The 21,931-nt window shown below is 46.4% G+C and overlaps 1 protein-coding gene across 1 annotated transcript in view; it reads right to left on the reverse strand.

The window, feature by feature from the left end:
• The window catches only part of SLC7A14 (solute carrier family 7 member 14), a 71,280-nt gene that overhangs the window by 34,571 nt on the left and 14,778 nt on the right, over positions 1-21,931 (reverse strand). Inside the window, exons 2-3 of the mRNA XM_075548912.1 lie at positions 4,952-5,188; positions 2,320-2,537 (exon numbers count right to left, since the gene is read on the reverse strand). Coding sequence (XP_075405027.1) covers positions 2,320-2,537; positions 4,952-5,188 — 455 coding nt within the window. The remainder of the gene's footprint in view (positions 1-2,319; positions 2,538-4,951; positions 5,189-21,931) is intronic.

The following is a 21,931-nucleotide window of genomic DNA, read 5'->3' on the forward strand; positions in this document are numbered from 1 at the left end:
CTTTTTAATTTAATTTTTTTTTCTGCCAAGAGCTGTTTGGATATTTATAGCATCATTTGTAGGTCAGACAAAACGGTCAACTTAAAAAATAGCACTGCTTCCCTTTGAGGAGGCACGTGACCTGAGCTGGCACTGATGGTTTCAAGGGCCCTCTCAGGTCCACAGGAGGCCTGTGGTGGAGTGGGTTACTCGTTGGGCTGCTAACCCCAAGGTCAGCAGTTTGAAACCACCAGGCTCTCCTCGAGAGAAAGAGGAAGCTTTCTACTTTCATCAAGAGCTACAGCTTGGGAAGTCCACGGGGCTGGTCTCTCCTATCGGGTTGCCATGAGTAGAAATCAACTCTAGGGCAGGGACTTGGAGTTTGGGTTATAAGGCCCCCAGGTTGGATGTTCCTCACCCTGGTACTCGACCCTGCGAGGCAGATTTCTCTGCCACTGATCATACCCTTAGAATGGGGTTTATGGCCAGCCCTCAACTCTGCCCACTCAACTGCCCGCAGACCTGGCAGCGCCAGGAACCTTGGTTCAAATGTTACAGTACAAAACAAACAGATAAACAAACAAACTCAGTGTCTTAGAGCGGATTCTTACTCATAGTGACCCTGTAGGGTAAGGTGGATCCGCTTCATTAAATTTCCCAGGCTATAAATCTTTAAGGAAGCAGACTGCCTCATCTTTCTGTGGCGGAGTGGCTGGTGGGTCCAAACTGCCGACCTTTCGAATGGCAGTCAACTGCTTCACCCATTGCACCACAAGGGCTCCTAACCACGAAACGTTGTTCTCTCCCTGCTTCCATATGCTGACACCACTCACCATTCCTCACTCACGTACTCTCCTGCCTCCTTTACAGTCTTGTCCATTAGCCTGTCTCTCCTGATGGACTATGGCGGCAGGCCTGGCTTTGGGCCCTGACTCCATCACTTATGTCGGGTGCTTCATAGCAAATCATCTGACCTCTCTGACTGTGAGCTTCTTCATCTGTAAAACTGGAGTGTAAATATCTTCCTCTCAAGGTTATTGGATGATTAGAGGAGATACAATTGACCCCAGCCAGGCCTCATGTATGTGGAGGTTGGGCATCGAAGAAGGAAGATCAAAGAAGACTCAATGCTTTTGAACGATGGCGTAGATAAGGAATATCGAAAGTACCATGGACGGCCGGAGAGACAAATCTGTTTTGGAAGAAGGCCGGCAAGACTTCACCTCATGTCTGAAGTACATGAGATTTCATCTCATGCAAAGTGCATGCACCCTCCTGCCTCCTTCAGGAGAGGCAAATCTCTGGAGAAGGACATCATGCTTGCGAAAGTAGAGGGACATCGAGAAAGAGAAATACCTTCAACAAGATGGATTGATGCAGTGACTGTAACAATGCGCTCAAACTTAGGGACAATTGTGAGGAGGGCACCGGACCGGGCAGGGTTTCGCTGTGTTGTACAAAGGGGTCGCCATGAGCCAGCACCTACTTGACGACACTCAACCACACCACAACAAAGGAGATGTTACACACAAAGCACTGAACTCAGCGTCCGGCTTATTGAACGTGGCCCAAACAATGAATTGATTATTGTTATTTGTACACAAAGGTTCTTGACAACTAGGGCCACTGTCCCAGAACATGCCGATGAAATTAACATCAAAGAATAACGAAGAGGAGGTTGCCATGGCGTTATGGGACAGAGTGGCCTTGTTGGAAACAATCACTTTCCTGTGACAAGGTGAACAACAGAGCAGACAACAGGTTGAACCAACCCAAACCAAAACTCACTGCTGGTCTGACTCACAGAATAGCACTGTACAGTTTTGAACCAGGGACCTTGAGGTTCCTAGTCCTGTGAGTAACCACTACGCAACCAGGGCTCTCTTGCACTGTACATTTCTATGGGAGCACAAAGCCTCCATCTCCCCTCCCCGCTGGACCTTGTAGTTAGCAGCCCAGCGTGTAACCCATGGTGCCACCAGGACTCCTAACAGCTAAAGCAGCAGGGGCGTCCTGGATACCTGGGCCATCTCTAAGTTGTGCCCTTCCCCATGGGATCGAGTTTCAAGATAAGTCCATGTTGTCAGTGGAGCCATGTCAGCAGAAAAGCCTCTCCCCTGTGGTCTGGCCACCCAACCAGGGGCCTTCAACATGTGGCACCTCTTGCCCTTGTTCATCCTTTCAGCTCCACCCTCGCTGTGCCTGTGGATGTCCCGGGCCAGGCCAGGTGAACAGGAGTTGCTCAGCAGCACCCTCCTCCCAGGTGACTTCCGGGGCACATGCCACAGCTGGCCTGCCTTAGCCCTACCTCTGTCTGCCAGGCTACAGGAAGGCACTCACCCCTGACCAGCCGTGGGGCAGGAACTGGCCCTCAGCCCAGTATTTCCCATTGATGAAGAAGAGGCCGGCGATCATGATGAACACCCACACTGCCAGGTTGAGCACGTTGAGGACGTTGTTGAAGCCCACGGAGTTCTTGACCCCCAGAGCGACGATGATGGTCACAATGACGGCGATCATCAGAGCCAGAAGGTCCGGGTATGACTCTTCCCCTTTCCCTAAGGGGACAGAGATAAGTTAATATTTCCCCGGGGGAAATCTCCCCCTCCCACATACAGTCCCCCCAATGAAAATGCCTCATTCTACTCTGAGAAGAGTAGTCAGCCAGTCATACAGAAGGGAGAAGCTAGTGTGTGTACGTGTGTGTATACATGCCTTTGTGGTGTGTGTGCACGGGGCATGCATGCGTATGCTGTAGTCCATGAACAGATAAAAGTGTGTCTTTTCAAATGGGGAGGTATTGCTACAAAGCCAAGGTGACCTGAGAGCCAGAGCCCAATGCTGGGCTAGATGATGCAACCAGGACAACCGTACCTATGGAACAAATTGACTTTGACATCAGGATTACCTGGGGACATTTGGTTGGCTATTTGAAAACCCCTTTATGCTTATGATGGTTAATTTTAAAATCAATGAAATGACCGTTTCATTTTAACAATCTTTTCTGTCTTAGAAATCTTAAGAATTTTTATCTCTGAAAACGATCACGAGGGGGGGGTTGTCTCCTCTTCCCCATTTAAGTCTCCTTGGTTGTGGAGAGAAAATGACTCGTGATTGCACCCCCTGGCCCCATCCCAGCTTGCTGGGTCTTGTTCATTGGCCAGTGGACTCCTGCCCTCTAGAGAGTGGAAAAGGCACTGCCTTGCTGTACTGAATCTCAGTTGTATTTTGCCAGGTGGCTCCCCTGGGCAAGTCTTCTTTCTCATAACTCTGGACCTTACCTGTGGAAGAAGTTGGGCTGCCTGACTCTGGACGACCCTTTAACACCTAAATTTTGATGGAATCAGCACCTGACTAGTGTGGGCTTCATATTTTTCATTTCATCATTGTGCCTGGGAGCTCAGTGTTTCTGCCAGTTCCTCTGAGAGAGGGACACGGGAGTCAGATGACTCGCACACAGTTAGAGAGGCAGAGCTTGGAAGTGGAGGGTGCAAGACTTCAAAGCTCCTTCAACTATCGTTTAGGGTCCCTGACGTCAAAGGATAAAGTCCGACGAGATGGCAAGTGGGTAGTAAATGATGGGTGCAGTCTGAAGCCTCATGGCACCAGCTTCTGATAGTTTAACATTCATTTAATATTGATTAATATTCATTTTGTTGTATTACCACTCCTCCACCTCTTAAGGATCCCCGATGGTACTGAGAGTGAGAGGTTGTGTTGCTAACTAGGTTGGTGGTTCTAAACCACCAGCCTCTTCCAGGGAGAGTGCTCTCTTCAACATTAACAGCCTCAGAAATGCTGTACAGGGTCGCAGTGAGAGGATGTTTGCTAAACTGACATTCATTTTGTTCATCTTAAAATACATCTATTTGAAAGTCAGCACAGTTCATGAATACCGATTTATGAAGAATGTAAAGCATCTTCTGATGAAACTGCCAGAGAAGTTTCATGTACTTTCTCCCTCTTGCACTGATTTTACTTCGCACAGTTAGCATGATGCCTATGTAAATTGTATCCTGTGCCACATGACAGTGCATCAAAAATAGTTCCCGTGTTTTTACATTAACCTCCCAAATCATCCTGTTCATTGCCAGCCACCTGACCCCAAACCAAATCCACAGTTGATTCCAACTCATAACCCCTGATAAGAGAGAGGAGAACTGCTCCACAGAGTTTCAATCCTCAGGATCTTTCTGGAAGCTGACCACTACATCTTTCTCCCGAGAAGTGGCTGATAGGTCCCAGCCACCCATCTATAGGAGCCACCAAGCCCTTTGACCAAAGCCTCATAGGGCCCCAGCTGCATAACGTGTCTACACAGTGGATCGTTTGCTCTGCTGTGGAATGCGTAGACAGCTTGCCATAAAGTGCGGTTCTACAGAAGGGTGTGACGACCATCCTTTGGATAAAACCTTGGGAGGAATGAGAATGCATCCCTTAGGGCAGAGGATGGACTTCGGTTAAAATGCAGTGCCTTATCCTTTGATCTTCTTTTGGGCCCATTTTAAAGTCATTTCCGTTTTTACTAGTTTTTCTGCTTTCTTTTTGATGGAGGGTGTTCTATGCTTTGTCTAGTCATCGCTGTGCGTGTTTTGTATGGCTTTTCTGGACATGAAATCCAGAACAGGTAGATCCATCTCTAGAGACAGTCCCTGGGTTGATTACTGCGTAGGGGCCTGGCAGGGCAGGCTGTGGGGGAAGGGGAAGCTAGCAATGGTGAGCAGGAGGAGAGAACACTCTGAACTTGATCGTGGCAACAACCAGACAACTCTGTGGAGTAGGACCGAGTGATTGAGTTGGATGATACGTGAAGCACATGCCAATAAAATGATCTTTTGGGGAAAGAACTGAAGACCTACAGAAAGACATTCCTGGCCTCTGGATGTCGATTCCCAAGCTGCCTGGTTGACAAGGAGGAGTCCCTTGATTTGGCTCGGCCGGTTTCCCTGTCAGGGCAAGAGGGTGGTCTCACCTAGGCCGCTGAGCGTCCCCACAGTGTCCACCATCCAGCGGCTGATGGTGTGGTTGGCCAGCGAGTCGAGCATGCTGCTCAGAGCACTGGCTCCAGCCGCAGTGCCGATCAGGTACTCCAGGATCAGGTTCCAGCCGATGACAAAGGCCACAAACTCCCCCACCGTGACGTAGCTGTAGGTGTAGGCCGAGCCTGTTGTCTTGGGGACACGGACTCCAAACTCCGCGTAGCAGACACCTGCATGGGACAAGCACACACAGGGGGTGGGGGTGTCAGGAGAGGCGTGAACCTCTTGGCGCCAACCACCTTGGGGAGAGAACACTGGGAATCTCTGGGATCTTAGGATAGATCCACAAAGATTCAGAGCCAATTCTCTCTTCCAAATCTCACTTCTGGAAAACCAGCAAACAAGCAAACAGACAACCTACACTTGGAATGCCTGGAAGACTATCAGAACCATGTCGACTGGGCGATCAGAAATGGATATGCCTCATTTCGGACACGGTCCACTTGTGCGTGGCTCAGCTTTATTGATTCCTCTTAGGTTTCAGGGACTCTGAGCGAGCTTGGGCCGAATTCAGGATGATCCTGCGCACGGGGAGGCCCGTGTAATCCAATACCCTAGTTTTCTTTGTCTTCACTTTTTAGGTAGTACGGAAGGTCCTTCTCATTTGAAAGGGATGTTTCCAAGTGACCCGTGCAAATGCCGTCTTGTATCTAGATCGTGAGATCATGCAAATATAAACACGTTATGGGTGAGTAACAAGGAAGCTTAGCATGTGCAAAAATAGCTTAATGAACAATTTTAGAGTGTTCTCAAGGCGCTTAATCGAGCTACTAAATGACAGGTTGCTAAATGCTGAGAATGAAACCAAACAAGACATGCCCCCCTGTAGTCAAGGGAAGAGACATCAGAAAATCAACGCCTAGAAGCTGCTCAGTGTAGAAATGTATCGGAGCTCTCACCAGCCGGGGCTGTGTGAAGACTGCATCAGGTAAAGAAGCTGGGGCGTCAGGCCAGGCACGATGGAGAGAGGCAGGAGGAAGCACCGGGGTGGAGGGGAGCAGGCAGGGGCTGGTAGGAGAGGAGGCCAGAGAGGTAAGCAGAAGCCAGGTACTTTGCAAGGTGGGTTCAAGGGCCCACTTCTATCTTCTTCCCCTGTCCTCCGCTCAGCGGGTGGGAACCAGGAATTCCATTTTTAACCAGCTTCTTGGATGAATGCTTATGCCCACTTATATTCGAAGGCACTGGTGTATTACTGCCTCATTCTTAGGAGATGGGGCATTTCCTCTCCGTGCTAAGAATGGTGGAGGGGGGAGCAATGGGTAAGGAGACCAGTGAGAGGACAGACGGAGGACAGCTTGGAGGAAGCACACTGGGAGGGAGGGGAAAGAATGGTGGAGGGAGCGCAAAGCCAAGCCTACTTTTAGTTCCCACCTTGTCAAGGGCCAACCCTGAGGTTCTCCCGCTACCACGTACTAGGGAACGACAGGTGCACTCCGGAGTGAAGAAAGAGAGCAGGTTTCTGCAGGGTGAAATCAGTGCAGGCAAGCTAAAAATAGAGATGCCCAAAGCGGCGACACAGCAGATGATTAAAAGTGATGCTCAATCTTGTTTCCTTCCCTTCAGTCGCTTCAGCAGCGAAGCTGTCTGTATGCAAAGCGGCTGGGCTCCTGCCGCAACACCCCCTCCAATTGGCCATGTAAAACTGGACAACCTGTGCTACATCTTTACGTCCAGTTTCCATGTTGAAAGACGTCAAGAACTTAGACTGGGTATCACGGGCATCGTCTGTTAGATTGCATTTTGTTGCTACAGAATCGATTCAGCACAGTGCAAGCTTTCATGTCCGTTACCACATTGTCCCGTAGTGTGAAGATGCTCCCAAGGGCTACGGAAGCCATCGGTGCCCGTGGCTCAGGTTAACACGTTCTTTTGAGTTCCTCCAGCCACACGCCCCCACTCGGTAAAATAGACTTCCGCCCCCCTCCTTGATATCAGACTGTCAGTTCCTGAGGCTGGCTGCTGTCCTGGCTTCTCTTGAGCAGAACACCTCTTGTCCTAAATTGTTGCCTCCGACTGCCGAGAAGTGGGCCCCACCCTGAGAAGGGATAGCCTCTGAAAGAAATCCTGAAGAGGTCTCCCTGAGGAGAATGGAGGGGTAACCCTTGAGGCTGCGGATCGGATCATGTTGCCTCCACGTGCTGAGGACTTCGGTGTTTTCCTCAGCGTTCTTGCCAGAATGTAGCAGGTTGCTCTTTGAACGCAGTGTGAGGGAGGATTACTGCGTTCACGTGTAGGCTCCACAGCTCTCATTTCATTAATTCCTCTGTTCCACGAGCTTCTCTTCATCCTTCTTTTGGCCCCTGATAGGGTAAGAGGTTTATAAGTAAAAGCTTTCCAAGCCAGGCTTTTGAAACAGGCATCCGTTTGATTGCAAACTTAATGTGGACAATCAATATCGTGGACACTGTGCAATTAAATCTTAAAGCAGCCAATTAAAACAAAAGACAAAACGAAATCCCCCAAGCCTAAAACTCAATTCCTCACCATTGTCCGCCAACTTGCCAAGGATAATGAGCAAATGGCTAAGTTTTCACTGCGTTTTGTGAAGGGACCAGCCCTTTGCTGTCCTGAGTCAGACAGAGGTCTCTGCTGTACATGGTGTTAAGAGCATGCAGAATCTTAGTAATTCATTCGTTTGGATCTTTATGACTGTAGTTTGGATAACCAGTGGGATAATCAATCAGCTACTAACCAACTACAAAATTACAATTTCTGACTACTGTTCCAAGATGTTCTTTGGGCTCCATTCTCCTTGCTGACCTATGGTATTCTTGCATTCTCTTGGTTTGCTTTTACACAGGAGTCCAGGATTTCATTGGGAACTAGAAAGTACCTAACCTGATACCGAGGCTAAAAGCCAAAACAAAACTGGAGGATGTGGCCAATAACCCAACTCTTTTCAAGCATCGCATTGTGTGTGAGAGACGCATTCTGGGTATCTTTCAGATGGTATCAATACAAAATAAGAACCATGGACTGGGGAATACCAGTTTTTATCCCAGATTATCTAGTAATGGAATGTGCACATCACTAACACTTGCAATGATAAAATGAGGAGATCAACTAGATAAGTACTAGTGTCCCTTCTAGGGATCATCCTTTGGTTTCAAAATCCAGCCATCTGCATCAAGGGGGAACAGATTACTATTAAAATGCCACAATCAAATGATTTTCAATCGAAACGGCACTCCCATTCAGCAGGCATTTTGGAAATCTGTGGAGGTGTCGAGGACCCTCACGATGATTTGGAGCATTGTGGTTTTGAATGGGTAGGAGCCTGGGAGAGTGGACATGCTGCAATGTGTGGGGATGGCCTACAAAATGCAGCACTGTCTGGGGCCTCTATGATGTCGGAAAGTCCCAGTGGGCATCGATGTAAGTAAAAATCTGTGTACAGTTTACCTAAACCTGAGTATGCTTTCACTTAATATAAAAACAAGAGCTTCTCCCTCCTCGCTCTCCCCAGCTCCTGGAATGGCTTTAAATACATTGAATCCCCAGGACTTCATTCAGTGGGTAAATTGAGGGATAATTGTATTTGTCTTGTTTGGAATTTACTACAAGTTGTTCATCATTTTGGAAAACCACGTTTTCAACACCAACCTCACTCATGCTCTTTGAGGCACCAAGAAGCATTTGTAGCTGCTGCATTTGCGGCGGGTCTATAGTTGGCTGCATAAGGTGGCAACCACATTCTGCTAACTCATTCCTTGCCCTCCAACATTCATCGCAATACCTGTTTTTTATTTAAAATCATCTTCCTTTTATTGATCTCTCATACTGTTCGGTAGTTTAGCTTAGGGACTGGGAAATCCATTACACATGCTCAGAGGTCTGAACTACTGGCCAAGAAGGAGTGGTACACTGAGCATGCTCAGAGGTTCAGGCTTCCGGCCAGGAAGTCTAGGGACACCTGGGTGGGCGCTGCACTTGGACTGGCCCACCTAGGACAGGTAAATTCAATTCACCAATGGGGTCGACCAGGGTCGTCCACCACACCTCCCACGGACTAATTGAAAAGGCAGGAGCCCAGAGCGGATTTCATAACTTTCGGAGCAGCTTCTAGGGAGGCTGCATGGGGTGAGGGGCCCTGTGGGTGACTGTGTAAACCTGAAATTTCTTCTAACTCTCACAAAACTCACTTGGATCACAAACCAGGCTTCCGCGTGAATTCTTTCTCATGTGGAGCCAAGGACCGAGGTAGATCTGTCCCCTGAGAGATCTAACAATACCACAACCTTTAAAAATATTAGATAAGTAGGAAGATGAGACTACTCTTGGCTTTCCCTTCAGAACAGTAAAGGAAACATTACAAAATACTATCAAATATTGATTTGGCTCTTGTGGCGTGTGGTATGGAAAAACCACTGCTTTGAATGAGTGGATTTATAGTTAATCTTGATTTAACTGTGCAATATCCTTAAAGAATTCTCACAGCAGCATTGCCTGGCTACTGCAGCGGCCTTAGGGTATCCAGGAGCGCTGTCTACACAGCGTGTTAAGCTCTGGGCCACCAGCCTCTTCCTGGGAGAAAGGTGAGGCTCTTTGCTCCTGTAAACATGTGTTGGTGTTAAGTGCTGTTGAGTCCATTCTAACCCATAGTGAGCCTGGACACAACAGAACGAACCACTGCCCCGTCTTGTGCTCTCCTCATAATTGCTGTTGTGTTTAGCCCATTGCTAAAACCACCATGTCAATCATCTCCTGAAGGGCCTTCCTTTATTTTTCAATGACTCTTTACTTTATCAAGCATGATGTCCTTTTCCAGAGACTAGTCCTTCTTGATAACATGTCCAAAGGATGTGAGACAAGGTCTCACCATCCTTGCTTGTAAGAAGCACCTGGTTATACTTCCTCTAAGACTGATGTGATGATGGTACTTTCCAAGTTCTTCACCAACGCCATAATTGTGATGTATCAACTCGTCTGCAGTCTTCTATTTATTGTCCACCTTTCACATGAATATGAGGTGATCAAAAGTTCTATGGCTTGAGCTAGCCACCTCTTAGTCTCAAAGTGGCACGTCTGATCTTTGACACTATAAAGCGGTCTGGTGCAGCAGATTTGCCCAATGTGCTATGTTTTATTTCTTAACTACTGATTCCATGAGTATTGGTTGTGGATGCAAGCAAAATGAAATCATTGACAATTTAATCATTTTTCTGTTTATCAGGTCCTGTTGGTTCCTTTACAGGGAGTTCTAATCCGTATGGAAGGCTGACGTCTTGGATCTTCACTCACCAGCAAATGCCTCAAGGCCTTCTCACTTTCAGCAAACACGTTTGTGTCTCCTTCATGTACAAGGTGGTTTTTGAGACTTCCTCCAGTCTGAATGTGTTGTTCTTCATCATAGAGTCCAGCGTACTGGATTATTTACTCAGTATAAAGTTTAAGTATAGGGTGTAGGGCTTCCACAAACCTAGTCCTCAGAATTTATGCTCTAATACAAAATAAACCATACAAGTAAATGTACCAAAATACTTATGCTCATATTTTATTTAGAAATGATTTTTGTCTTCCGTTAAGTCCATCTCCAAAGAAAACATGTCAACACTGAATCTTTTCATGAGCAACAAGCTTCAAAGATAATTTAATAAAATGTTTTAAGGAAAATGAATAAAATAAAGTTTATGGTAAAGGATACAACTCTGACACACATCTTTTTAAATTTTAAACCATTAAGTATTCCCTTGTTCCATTGAAACAACTGTTTTGTGTTAGTCTGGGTAGACTAGAGAAACAAATTCATAGACACACTCATATGTGTATAAGAAAGATATTTATATATAAGAGCAATTGAATATTGAGAAAACATCCCAGCCCAGGCCAGATCAAGTTCATAAGTTTGTCTGATACCAATCTATAAATTCCTCTTCAGACTCATGAAACAGAAGCAATGATGCCGAATGCAGGAAGATCACTGGCAGGAAGGCTGGTGGGTGGGAAGTCTTATGGATCCAGTGGCAGTGGAAGCATCTCAGTGCTGGCAGGGGTCTCCACGTGGCTTCTCTGGCTCCAGAGGTCTGGCTCCATAAGCCTCTCTCCATGTATCTTCTCCACAGGGATGTTTTGCAGAGAGTGAAACCATGTGCTGCCTCCAGTGAGCTATTTATCTCCTTAGTGCCTCCAAATGAGGTCATCAAGCTACTACCTGATTGACAGGCTGGACTCCATCCCTTCACTCTGACTCCTCAAATTGACACCAGATTATTTACCTACCACATGCCTCTTGGTCTAAGTATAGGTTCTGCATGAGCACAATTCAGTGTTCTGGAATGCTCTCTTCAAAATATTATCCATAGTATGTTATAATCCATACAGTCAAATGCTTCTGCAAAGTCAATAAAACAGAAGTTAACATCTTTTGGGAATTCTCTGCTTTCAGCCAGGATTAATCTGATATCAGTAATGGTAATCCTTCTTCTATATCCTCTTCTGAATCCAGCTTGAATTTTTGAGCTCCTTGTTGATGCACTGCTGCAACCATTTCTGAAGGATCTTAAATAAAATTTGACTTGCATGTGATATTGTTCAATAATTTTCACATTTTGTTGGGTCACCTTTCTTTTCAATGGGAATAAATATGGATTTCTTCCAGTGAGGTGCTCAGGGAGCCCTCTTCCAAATTCCTTAGCAGATACACACGAATTCTTCCAGAGCTGCGTCTGTTTGTTGACACATTTTAACTGACATTCCATCAATTCCTGCTTGTTTTTCACCAGTGCCGTCAGTGCAGTTTGGAATTCTCCCTTCAATACCATGAAGTCTTGAACTTCTAACAATTCTTTTTGGTATAAAGACTATGCGTATTTGTTCCATCATCTTTGGATGTTCCTGCGTTATTCAACACGTTGAGCATGGAGTCCTTCAATATTGCAATTGTAGACTTTAATTGCTTCTTCATTTATTTCGGCAGGAGAAATGCTGAGTGTGTTCTTTCTCTCTGACTCTCTAGCTGCAGGCCTCGACACCTTTCATCATACTACTTTACTTTGGCATCTCAAGCTGCCCTCGGAAGTGGTCTGGTCAGCTCTTTGACTTCATCATTTCTTCCATTCACGTTAGCTACTCTACTTTCCAGAGAACGTTTTAGAGTCTTTTTGTTGGACGTCCTCTAGCTTCTCTTCCTTGCCTGTCTTTCATGGATGATGCCCTAAAGATCATCCCCCCAGTCCGTTTGATCTCCGGTCCTTAGTGTTCATTGTGTCAAATCTGACCCTGATATGCTCTCTAACTTCAGATGGGATGTACTCAAGGTGGTATTTTGACTCTTGTGGATGGTTTTACCTTTTTTCACCTCCACCCTGAACTTACATATGAAAAACTGGTGATCTGTTCCACAGTTGTCTGCTAGTCTTGTTTTGACTGATGATATTAAACTTCATTATCTCTTCCCACTGATGTAGTCAATTTGATTCTTGTGTGTTCCATCTTTGAGATTCATGTGCATAGTCACTATTTCTATTGTGGAAAAAATCCATTTTCAAGGGAGAACTCATTGCTCTTGCAAAATTCTATCATGTGATCTCCAACTTTGTTTCTATCACCAAGACCATACTTTACAACTACTGATCCCTCCTCTATTTCTAATTTTGAATTCCAATGACTAGCCATTATAAATAGACCTTGAGTGCCTTCCAACCTGTGGGGCTCATCTCCCAGCTATAAGATTTCAGTGACTAATCTCTCAGAAGGGGATCTCCGATTCCTTCTTCCTAGGCTGTCTTAGTCTGTAAGTTCTGTTGAAACCTGTCCACCATGACTGACCATGCTGGTATTTGAAACACTCGTGGCTTAGCTTCCAGCTTTACAGCAACACACAAGCCACCAAAGTTTAGCAAACTGACAGCCAAGTGGTAGTCCACAAGATTCCCAGTTTCAGAAACCCTAAGGAGCTGTAGGAAATCAATAGAGTACAAAGGGTGGGGGCAGTCGGCCATCAGTGGTGAGTGTCGACTGTAGACCATAGGGTGGGTCTTTTCCCCACTAGAGCTATTCAGAGATGGAGAAGGTAGATCCCTGAGAAATACAAAGGGCTCATTTTAGCAGCACGTAGGGGAGTAGGAAGGAGCCTGGGTGGCAACATGGTTCATCTGAAAAGGTAGCAGTTCAAACCCACCTAGTAGCTCAGCAGGAGAAAGCGATGTGATCTGTTCCCTTACAGAGTACAGCCTAGGAAATACTATGGGTCTCCAAGAGTCAACATGGATGTGGTGGCTCATATCCACCCATCTGTTTCAGGATTGCTCCGATGCTCTTTATAACCATCCTTCTTCTGAGGGTATGATAAACAGATTCCTCCTTTAGTTTTGGCCTATTCTTGGTGCTTTATTTATACAGGAGCCACGAGTGGGTTCTGACCATAGTCACCCCACGCACAAGAGACAGACACACTGTATGGTCCTTCGCCATCCTTGCAACGGCTCCTGAAAGCGTTGATGCAGCCACGATGTCAATGCATCTCCTCAAGGGCCTTCCTCTTTTTCACTGCCCCTCCACTTTACCAAACCTGATGCCCTTCTCCAGGAGCTGGTCTCTCCTGACAATATGTTCAAAGTGTTTGTGATGGAGTCTTGCCGTCCTTCTCCCTAAGGAGCATTCTGGTTGCATTTCTTCAGACTGATGGGTTTGTCTTTTTAGCAGTCTACGGTGCTTTCAGAAGCACTGCAATTCAAATGCATCAATCCTTCTTTGTTCTTACTTACTGGATGCTCAACTTTGACATGCATATGAGGCAATGGAAAATTGCCTTGGCTGGGGTCAGGCACACCTTTGCCCTCAAAATAAGACCCTTGTTTTTCCATACTCTAAAGAGGGCTTGTGTGGAAGATTTACCTAACATAATGTGTCTTTTGATCTCTTGACTGATGCTTCAGTGAACATTGTTTGTGGATCCAAGCAAGACAAAATCCTAGATACCTTCACCCTGTTCTAGGGTGAGTTAAATTGATGAATTGCCAGCCTATCGAAAAGAGACCAGGATGAGGTGTCGGGAGAGTCTGTATTTGAAAGTGCTGTGTCAATGGACTCCCTAAACATGTCCCAGAGATGAGCATTTAGGATTCAGAAAAATACGGTCCTTTTCAATGTGAACTTATTTCCGACAGAGAGCCGCTGGCACTAGCACCTAGGCAGGAAGGGCTGGCTCTGGTTACATGTTCACAGACATGCATAATGTTGAGTTTGTCAAATTATGCCTAATCCAGTGTTGCTCGTAGCAGTAATCACTGATGCCCCACTTCCAAGTTCAAGTTTATCACCTCACTCACAGGCTTGCTTTGGCTCCCTGTTACCTTCTTAGAACAAGGTGGCAAAGCTTCTCCAAGCTAAGAGGGCACGGAGGAGGAAAACACAATCAGCATTAGCTGTACAGAGCAGAGTTTTAGCACTTAAGACATATGTGTTCCCTCCGTACTCCACCAAAGAAACCCAGCAGATCATCAAGGTTTTTTTTTTTTGTGTGTGTGTAGTTTCACCTGGAATAATTAAATCAAGTGCTCTCCTCAGATAAACAGAAGTCTTCCACTAACATGTAGTTTGCCTTACTACAACTCATTTCCTTACCTATTTATCAACTCATGGACCAATTTCAGAATTAACTTCTAGCTTAATTTCCTTCCTTGGTGGAGACAATGGTAAATTCCTGCTAAGTCAGACTCTGCACAGAATACCAGAGACTAAAGGTAAGGAAGGCAGGCTCCCTGATGGGGAAGCATCTAATCAGGAGGAATAAACAAACACATGGTCATTCCTCATTAATTATCGTCCTTAGGCAGTGCTTACCCGGGATGTGGGGTGTGGGGTGAACACAGCTCTTTGGGAAGGAAGAAGGGATGTGCTGGAGCTGGATCTAGAAGGGTGGGGAAGGCTTTGTCTGATAGTTTCAGGCGGATGGAGGAGCATATTTGGACTGGCCCAGGTGGGTTACCGGGGTAGTCGGAAGTCTGCAGAGGTGTGATCTCAAGCAAGTGATACAGGGGAGGGAGGGACCGTTATTGGTAGACTATCTCAAAAGGACTGTGCAGTTCATCTATTTCTATAGTTTTCAAGCTTTGTTTTGGTGGTTGACCCCGTTTTCCCGAACAAAGTCTTACTAGAGATCTTGGTACTTAAGTACATGGAGGCAGCAGCTGCTTCTGTTGGGAGAAAGGGTGGCCTGCTCAGACTCTGCCTCTCCTCCTCCAAGATCCCGGGCCCTCCTCTGTGAACCCCCAGGGCCAGACTGAGAAAGTGAGTGGGAGGGAGCTTCAGGTGGACCCCCACGGCTATCTGAGAACAAAGGTAGGACGGAGTATCATCTCATCAGAATCATCTCATCATCTCAGCCTTTATCCTTACTTCATACATAAGGTTCCTGAGTCTTAGACCTGAAATCACATATTCAAGTGATGGCCGAGCCAGGGGCTAGAACCAAAGTTTCCCAATCTCAGGAGTTTTCCAATTCCTTTATCCAAAAGCGTGTATAAGGCATCATCTCTGTACTGTGTACCCACTGCCGTCAGCCAATTCTGACTTAAAGGGATCCTCTGATAGGGTTTCTGAGACATCTTTACGTGAGCAGACAGCTGCATAGGTCATACAGTATGGTACAGGAGATGGACCTGAAAACCAAAGCCTGCAGTAAGACAAGAAAGGAGAAATCGGTTGAGGCCAGGGAGACGGCTACATTGGCTGCTTTAAGTAAGGCTGCCATTGAGTTTGGCAGTCTCAAGGCAGTACAGGCACGAGGAGCTGTGGAGGGAATCGAGGAGAGGGAAAGGCTGCTCAAGAAAACAGTTTGCCGGCTCTTCAGTTTTCTTCCGACGTTTGGGATCAGCAGCATCTTGAGCACCGCTCAGAGGGCTGGCCGTGCTGCCCTGGTGAAGGTCCACAGGCCCCTGGCAGCTGCCTGGTAGGTTGTTTTGAATCTACCGTATCTGTTCTACTCCACGCTGCAGAGGGAGGGAGGCTGGAGGGGCTGATGCAGGAAATAGACGAAGCCAGTGATTTCTTGTCCATGAATTGGTTCCTCCCTATCCTCCACCTCTCAGCCTCAGACTAGCATCAGCCCCGGGACTGTACACGTGTAAATCATCCTTTAAAGTCCTTGCCCAAGATAGCATATTTTTTTTTGTCCTTACTAACCTATGCTTATTCTCTTAGTTCTCTTAAACTGTCTCTGCTCCTGTCTGAATTCCCAGCAGGGCTAAGCCATCTCGACATTGCTATGGCAGCGAGACTGCTTAGATGTGGATTGGGGTGGGAAGCAAGGGGAATCACAGGGTGATGGAGAGAAATAGAGTGTGACTTCTCTGGGAAATGGTGCTTTCCTTTGTGACACCGAGTTCCAGGTGGCGGGTAATGAGATGTCCCTGTCACTGTTGCTTCCCTGGAGAAGTGGGTTGCTGGATTTAGAGGAACATCTATTCAGTGCCCTGTCATGTGTGACGGGATCCAGCGATCCTGCACTGATGCTCCCTTCCCAAGGCTCTTGGCTAAACAAACAAATTGCGGGGTTCTTTTTCAGGCCCGTCCTCTGTCTGCCTTGCACCTTACTGCTGCTCTTCCTTCTGCTCCAGCAACCTCGGCCACTCCGTCACCTGTCAGGGACGCCCAGCCAACTTTTACAAATGTGTCTGGAAGGGAAGCAATTTGTCTGGGAATGCCTATATTTCTTTGCGTCGAAGAAGAGACTTGTAATTTCTCTGCCAAAACGGGCCCCAGGTGGACAACGACAGCCCAGGTGAGGGCTTGGGCAGCAGCATCAGTCAGGGAGTGTGTGACACCATCAGCTACAGAACTGGACAGAGTTCCAGTTAAAGTTGGACCCCAGGGAGCAGAGCGAACCTCTGGACCACAGCACCCATCCATCAACACATAAACAGGAACAGAGGAAACTGTCCTCAGCAGAGTGCTGACCCCTCCGCAGGCCAACATTCTCGAATGATTTCCTGATTAAATGTCATCAGACTACCTGTCCCTATCTGCGTACCTTCATGTCTACAGCTCCCTCTCCGTGTTAGGCTGGGTAGACTAGAGAAACAAATCCAGAGACACTCTTGTATGTAAGAGAGAGCTTTATCTAAAAGCAATTGTACACTGGAGACTCAATGTCGGGACAGGCCCGGACTGACCCCACGACACCGAGGCAAAACACTAAAGGCCTGCGGCAGAGCAACCGGGGGAGCAGAGCAGGGAGCTCCCGGGGGAGTACAAAGGACAGACTCTGGGGCCAGAGCGTGGCACTCCATCGGACTTGACTGGAGGACACGCCTAGAGTTCAAAAATCAGACCTTGATCTATTTACAGGTTTTTTCCTTTAAAAATTTTTTCTTTTTCTTTTAATTAATTTATTCTTTTATGGGTCATTAATTTTCTTTTTTGTTGTCATTGCTGTGTTCTCATTTGTCACCTATCTTTCTATGCCTTGTTTTTTGGTGCATATTATCATCTCTACAGATCTATCTAGATAAGATAGGCTGGATGAACAGTCTGGAGGAGAAAACAACAGGACCAATGGTTCCGGGGGACATGGGAGATGGGAAAGCGGGAGTAAGGAAGTGGTGTTGACCAACCCAGGGACAGGGGAACAACAAGTGATCCAAAATTAGTGGCAAGGTGGGTGTGAGAGGCCTGGTAGGGATTCAGCAAGGGCAATGTAACTGAGAGAAATTACTGAAACCCGAATGAAGGCTGAGCATGATAGTGGGACAAGAGGAAAGTAAAAGGAAATAGAGGTAAGAACTAAGTAACAATGGGTATTTATAGAGGTCTAAATACAGACATGTAAATATGTAAATATATTTATATAGGATGGTGGGAAAATAGATCTACATGCATATATTTATAGGTTTAGTATTAAGGCAACAGATGGATATTGGACCTCCTCTCAAATACTTACTCAATGCAAGAAGACGTTGTTCTATTAAATTGGCATTCCATGATGCACACCTTCCCAACACGATTGCTGAAGATAAATGTGGGCATAAGCAAATGTGGTGAAGAAAGCTGATGGTGCCCGGCTATCAAAAAATATAGTGTCTGGGGTCTTAAAGACTTGCAGATAAACAAGTGGCTATCTAACTCAGAAGCATCAAAGCCCACATGGAAGAAGCACACCAGCCTGTGTGACCATGAAGTGTAGAAGGGACAAGGTATCAGACATCAAAGAACAAAAAATCATATCAGTGGGTGCCCACCTTCCCGATATGATCACTGAAGACAAATGTGGTGAAGAAAGCTGATGGTGCCTGGCTATCAAAAGATATAGTGTCTGGGGTCTTAAAAGATTGAAGATAAACAAGTAGCCAGCCATCTAGCTCAGAAGCAACAAAGCCCACATGGAAGAAGCACACCAGCCTGTGTGACTATGAGGTGTTGAAGGGATCAGGCATGAGGCATCAAAGAACAAAAAAATCATATCATTGTAAATAGGGGTGAGTGCAGAGTGGAGACTCAAAGCCCATTGGCAGGCAACTGGACACCCCCTTACTGAAGGGTTGTAGGGAGAAGATGAGCCAGTCAGGGTGCAGGGTAGCAACGATGAAATATATAAGTTTCCTCTAGTTCTTAAATGCTTCCTCCCTGCCTCCCCCCACACTGTCATGATCCCAATTCTACCTTACAAATCTGGCTAGACCAGAGGATGTACATTGCTACAGCAACTGGAAATACAGGGAACCCAGGACAGATGACCCCTTCAGGACCAGTGGTGAGAGTGGAAATGCCTGGAGGGTGAAGGGAATGTGGGGTGGAAAGGGGGAACTGATTATAAGAATCTATGTATAACCTCCTACCTGGGGGATGGACAACAGCGAAGTGGGTGAGGGTGGACTTCAGACAGTGTAAGATATGACAAAAATAATTTATGAATTATGAAGGGTTCATGAGGGAGGAGGGAGTGGGGAGGGAGAGGGAAAATGAGGAGCCGATATTAAGGGCTCAAGTAGAAGGCAAATTTTTTGAGAATGATGATGGCAACAAATATACATATGTGTTTGACACAATGGATGTATGTATGGATTGTGATACGAATTGTACGAGCCCCCAATAAAATGATTAAAAAAAAGCAATTGTATATTGAGAAAACATCCCAGCCCCGTCTATATCAAGTCCATAAGTTGATATTAACCCATATGTCTGATACTGGTCCACCAATCACTCTTCAGACTCAGGTAGTACATGCAATGATGCCGAATGCAGGAAGATCACAGGCTGGTGGATGAAAAGTCTTGTGGATCCAGTGGCGGTGGAAGAATCTCAGTGCTGCCGTGATGCTCCTCCAGCTCTCTGAGTGAGTCTCCTCAACAGAAAGGTGAAACAGAGAGAGAGAGACTGTGTCCCACCTCCCAGGGAGAAGGAGAGAAGTTCCCAGGATCCTCATGCGAAGGTCATGCCCACCAGGAGGCACCATCAGGCTGTGACCTGATTGATAGGCTTGACATGAAATTATGTAACCACTACACTCTTTGAAAACATTTGGAAGATAACCGGAACTCCAGGAACCCCTGGAGGTTCAAAACGATCAAGTGACAACTAGCTGGAAGGTTGGCAGTTGAAACCCACCTAAAGGCACCGAGCAAGATAAAGCTCGGGAAACCCTATGGAATCCTTCTACCCTACACACGTGGGGTGGCCACAAGTTGGGATCAGTTTGAAGACAACAATGTCCACAAATTCAAACAGTCTGGTCAGGTCAGTGCTAATTAATGACTGTGCATTATTTTACTTTATCAAATGATACTGACAATGATAAAAATAATGCCGATAATGCTTATGGGTTTGTTTTCAACTAAAGAATTCACAGGATTAACTCTTCCCTGAACCATTCTTCTGGCTCAGATGGATCCTCCGTTACTAGGGGAGAAGGGGCATGTGGGACGGAACTGCCCCCTTCCCTGTTCTTAGCATATACGTGCATGTAGGGGACCTCAGATGAACATCAAAGGCATCTTGGAGGAGAAGAGATGTTAAAAAGAGGAAGCTGAAGCCGCGCATCATCTTGGCATGTACCCGTGCTCTGCAGACAGCCCTTTGTTGATGGCTCCCCCTTTGGTGCTCGGCTAAGCTGTGAGGAGGGAATGGGGAGTTCGCCATTATCTTTCTCTCTTTGCTTTAAGAGAGGGATGAAGTGGTAAGAAGCCTGACCCAGAGAGTGGCTTGACCACTAAGTGAGCAAATGCCCATCTATCACTTTGCCTAGGGCCTGGCACATAGTAAGTGCTCAATAGATGGCCACTGAAATAGCTACTCATTGTGGCCATGAGCAAGTTATTCAATTCCCCGAGTCTCAGTTTCCCTGCTTGGAAAATGACAGTGATGATATCTACTGAGCATGGTGCTATGGAGATTGAATAGAAAAAAAGTACATTCGTGGCATGTACTAGGGACTCCATCAGTGGGTCCCTGGATATTATTCACAGGTCAGGAAAAGGAGTCTCCCGAGAGCCTTACTCAATACTAGGCTCTAGACTGTTTATACAAGGAACCGTTGTAAACGGGTTGGAAGCATGGCATCGGCAGGGATATTGAAATTGCTTACAGTATAGACCAATTCACTTCTGAAACAGGGCCTAGCAGGGTTTCTTCTGTGGTTTTCAAGTTTTAATCTATTGTTCTTTAACTTCAATTAGAAATTATGGAAGTACAAAAAAATTCCCACCTTCTTGCTCAACCTCTTCAGATGAAAGCCACTGTCTCTCTGCTAGGGGACTGACAAACAAGGGGGGTCAGACAAGCTCTGTGCAGAGGGGAGCGGGGGAGCAGGCGCCGAAGTGACAACCAGCTCTTCCCTCTCACCCTAGTGCTTTTCAGCTCACCACACTTAAGGAGCAGACAGTGCCCCGTTTCTGACATGGATAAATGAGGCACTGACAAATCTAAGACCCAACGAGCTCCTATGAGGGGACCTGACCAACAACCTCTCGACTCAAGAATGATAGGTGCTAGGAGGATGTCCCTTAGCTGGTAAGGTCCCACTGGGATGAGAGGCATTCTCGGCATATGACCGGGAGGGTGAAAGAGAGAATCCTTCTCTCAAGGATCTTCCCCAAGAGACACTGTGGTACTCACATGATCTGGTGTCAACTTGAGAAGGGGGTGGAGTCTAGCCTGTCAATCAGCTCGCAGCTTGATGACCTCATTTGGAGGTGCCATGGAGATAAATAGCTCACTGGAGACTAGATACAGTTAGACTCTCTGCTTCGTCTTCCTGATGACAAGAGCTGGAGGAGCCACATGGAGACCCATGCAAGCACTGAGGTGTTTCCACCACCACTGGATCCACAAGACTTTCCACCCACTGACCTGTGATCTTCCTGCATTCAGCGTCATTGCATGTGTTGGATGGGTCTGAAGAGGAAGTTACAGACTGGTATTGGACATACGGGCTAATATTGGACTTATGGACCTGATCTGGACTGGGATGTTTTCTTAATGTACACTTACTCTTTATATAAAGCTCTTTCCTATACACATATGAGTGTCAATGAAATTTGTTCTCTAGTCTACCTGGACTAATATACACACAAACCCTTCATAACAGGGACACCACCTTCCCTTTCTTCCAAATTGGACCAATGGACAGGATGGAGAAGATCAAGGTCAGAGACCCAAGCTTTAGGAAATGTGTTGGAAGGAACATGGTGATAGTTCCTAGCTTTTGTTTCTTCCCTCTGTGATCCAAACACCTGCCACATTCACCCTCTTCCTCCACCTCCCTCTTTCTACTTACCCTCAAACTCTAGGAGAACGTCCGTGGTGAATAATAAATTCAATAGTGTTAAATTGGCATTTTAAGGACTGTTTCTTCCACTTTGATGACGATAGGAGGGCGAAATGTGCTTATAAATAGAGGCCAGAGGACCTTCTGTGCACTGCAGACAGGACCTGCGGCTTCCTATCTGTGATAGCTATACTTATGTGTCAACTTGGCT

Source organism: Tenrec ecaudatus, chromosome 4 (assembly GCF_050624435.1).
Source record: "Tenrec ecaudatus isolate mTenEca1 chromosome 4, mTenEca1.hap1, whole genome shotgun sequence".
NCBI classification, from domain to species: domain Eukaryota; kingdom Metazoa; phylum Chordata; class Mammalia; order Afrosoricida; family Tenrecidae; genus Tenrec; species Tenrec ecaudatus.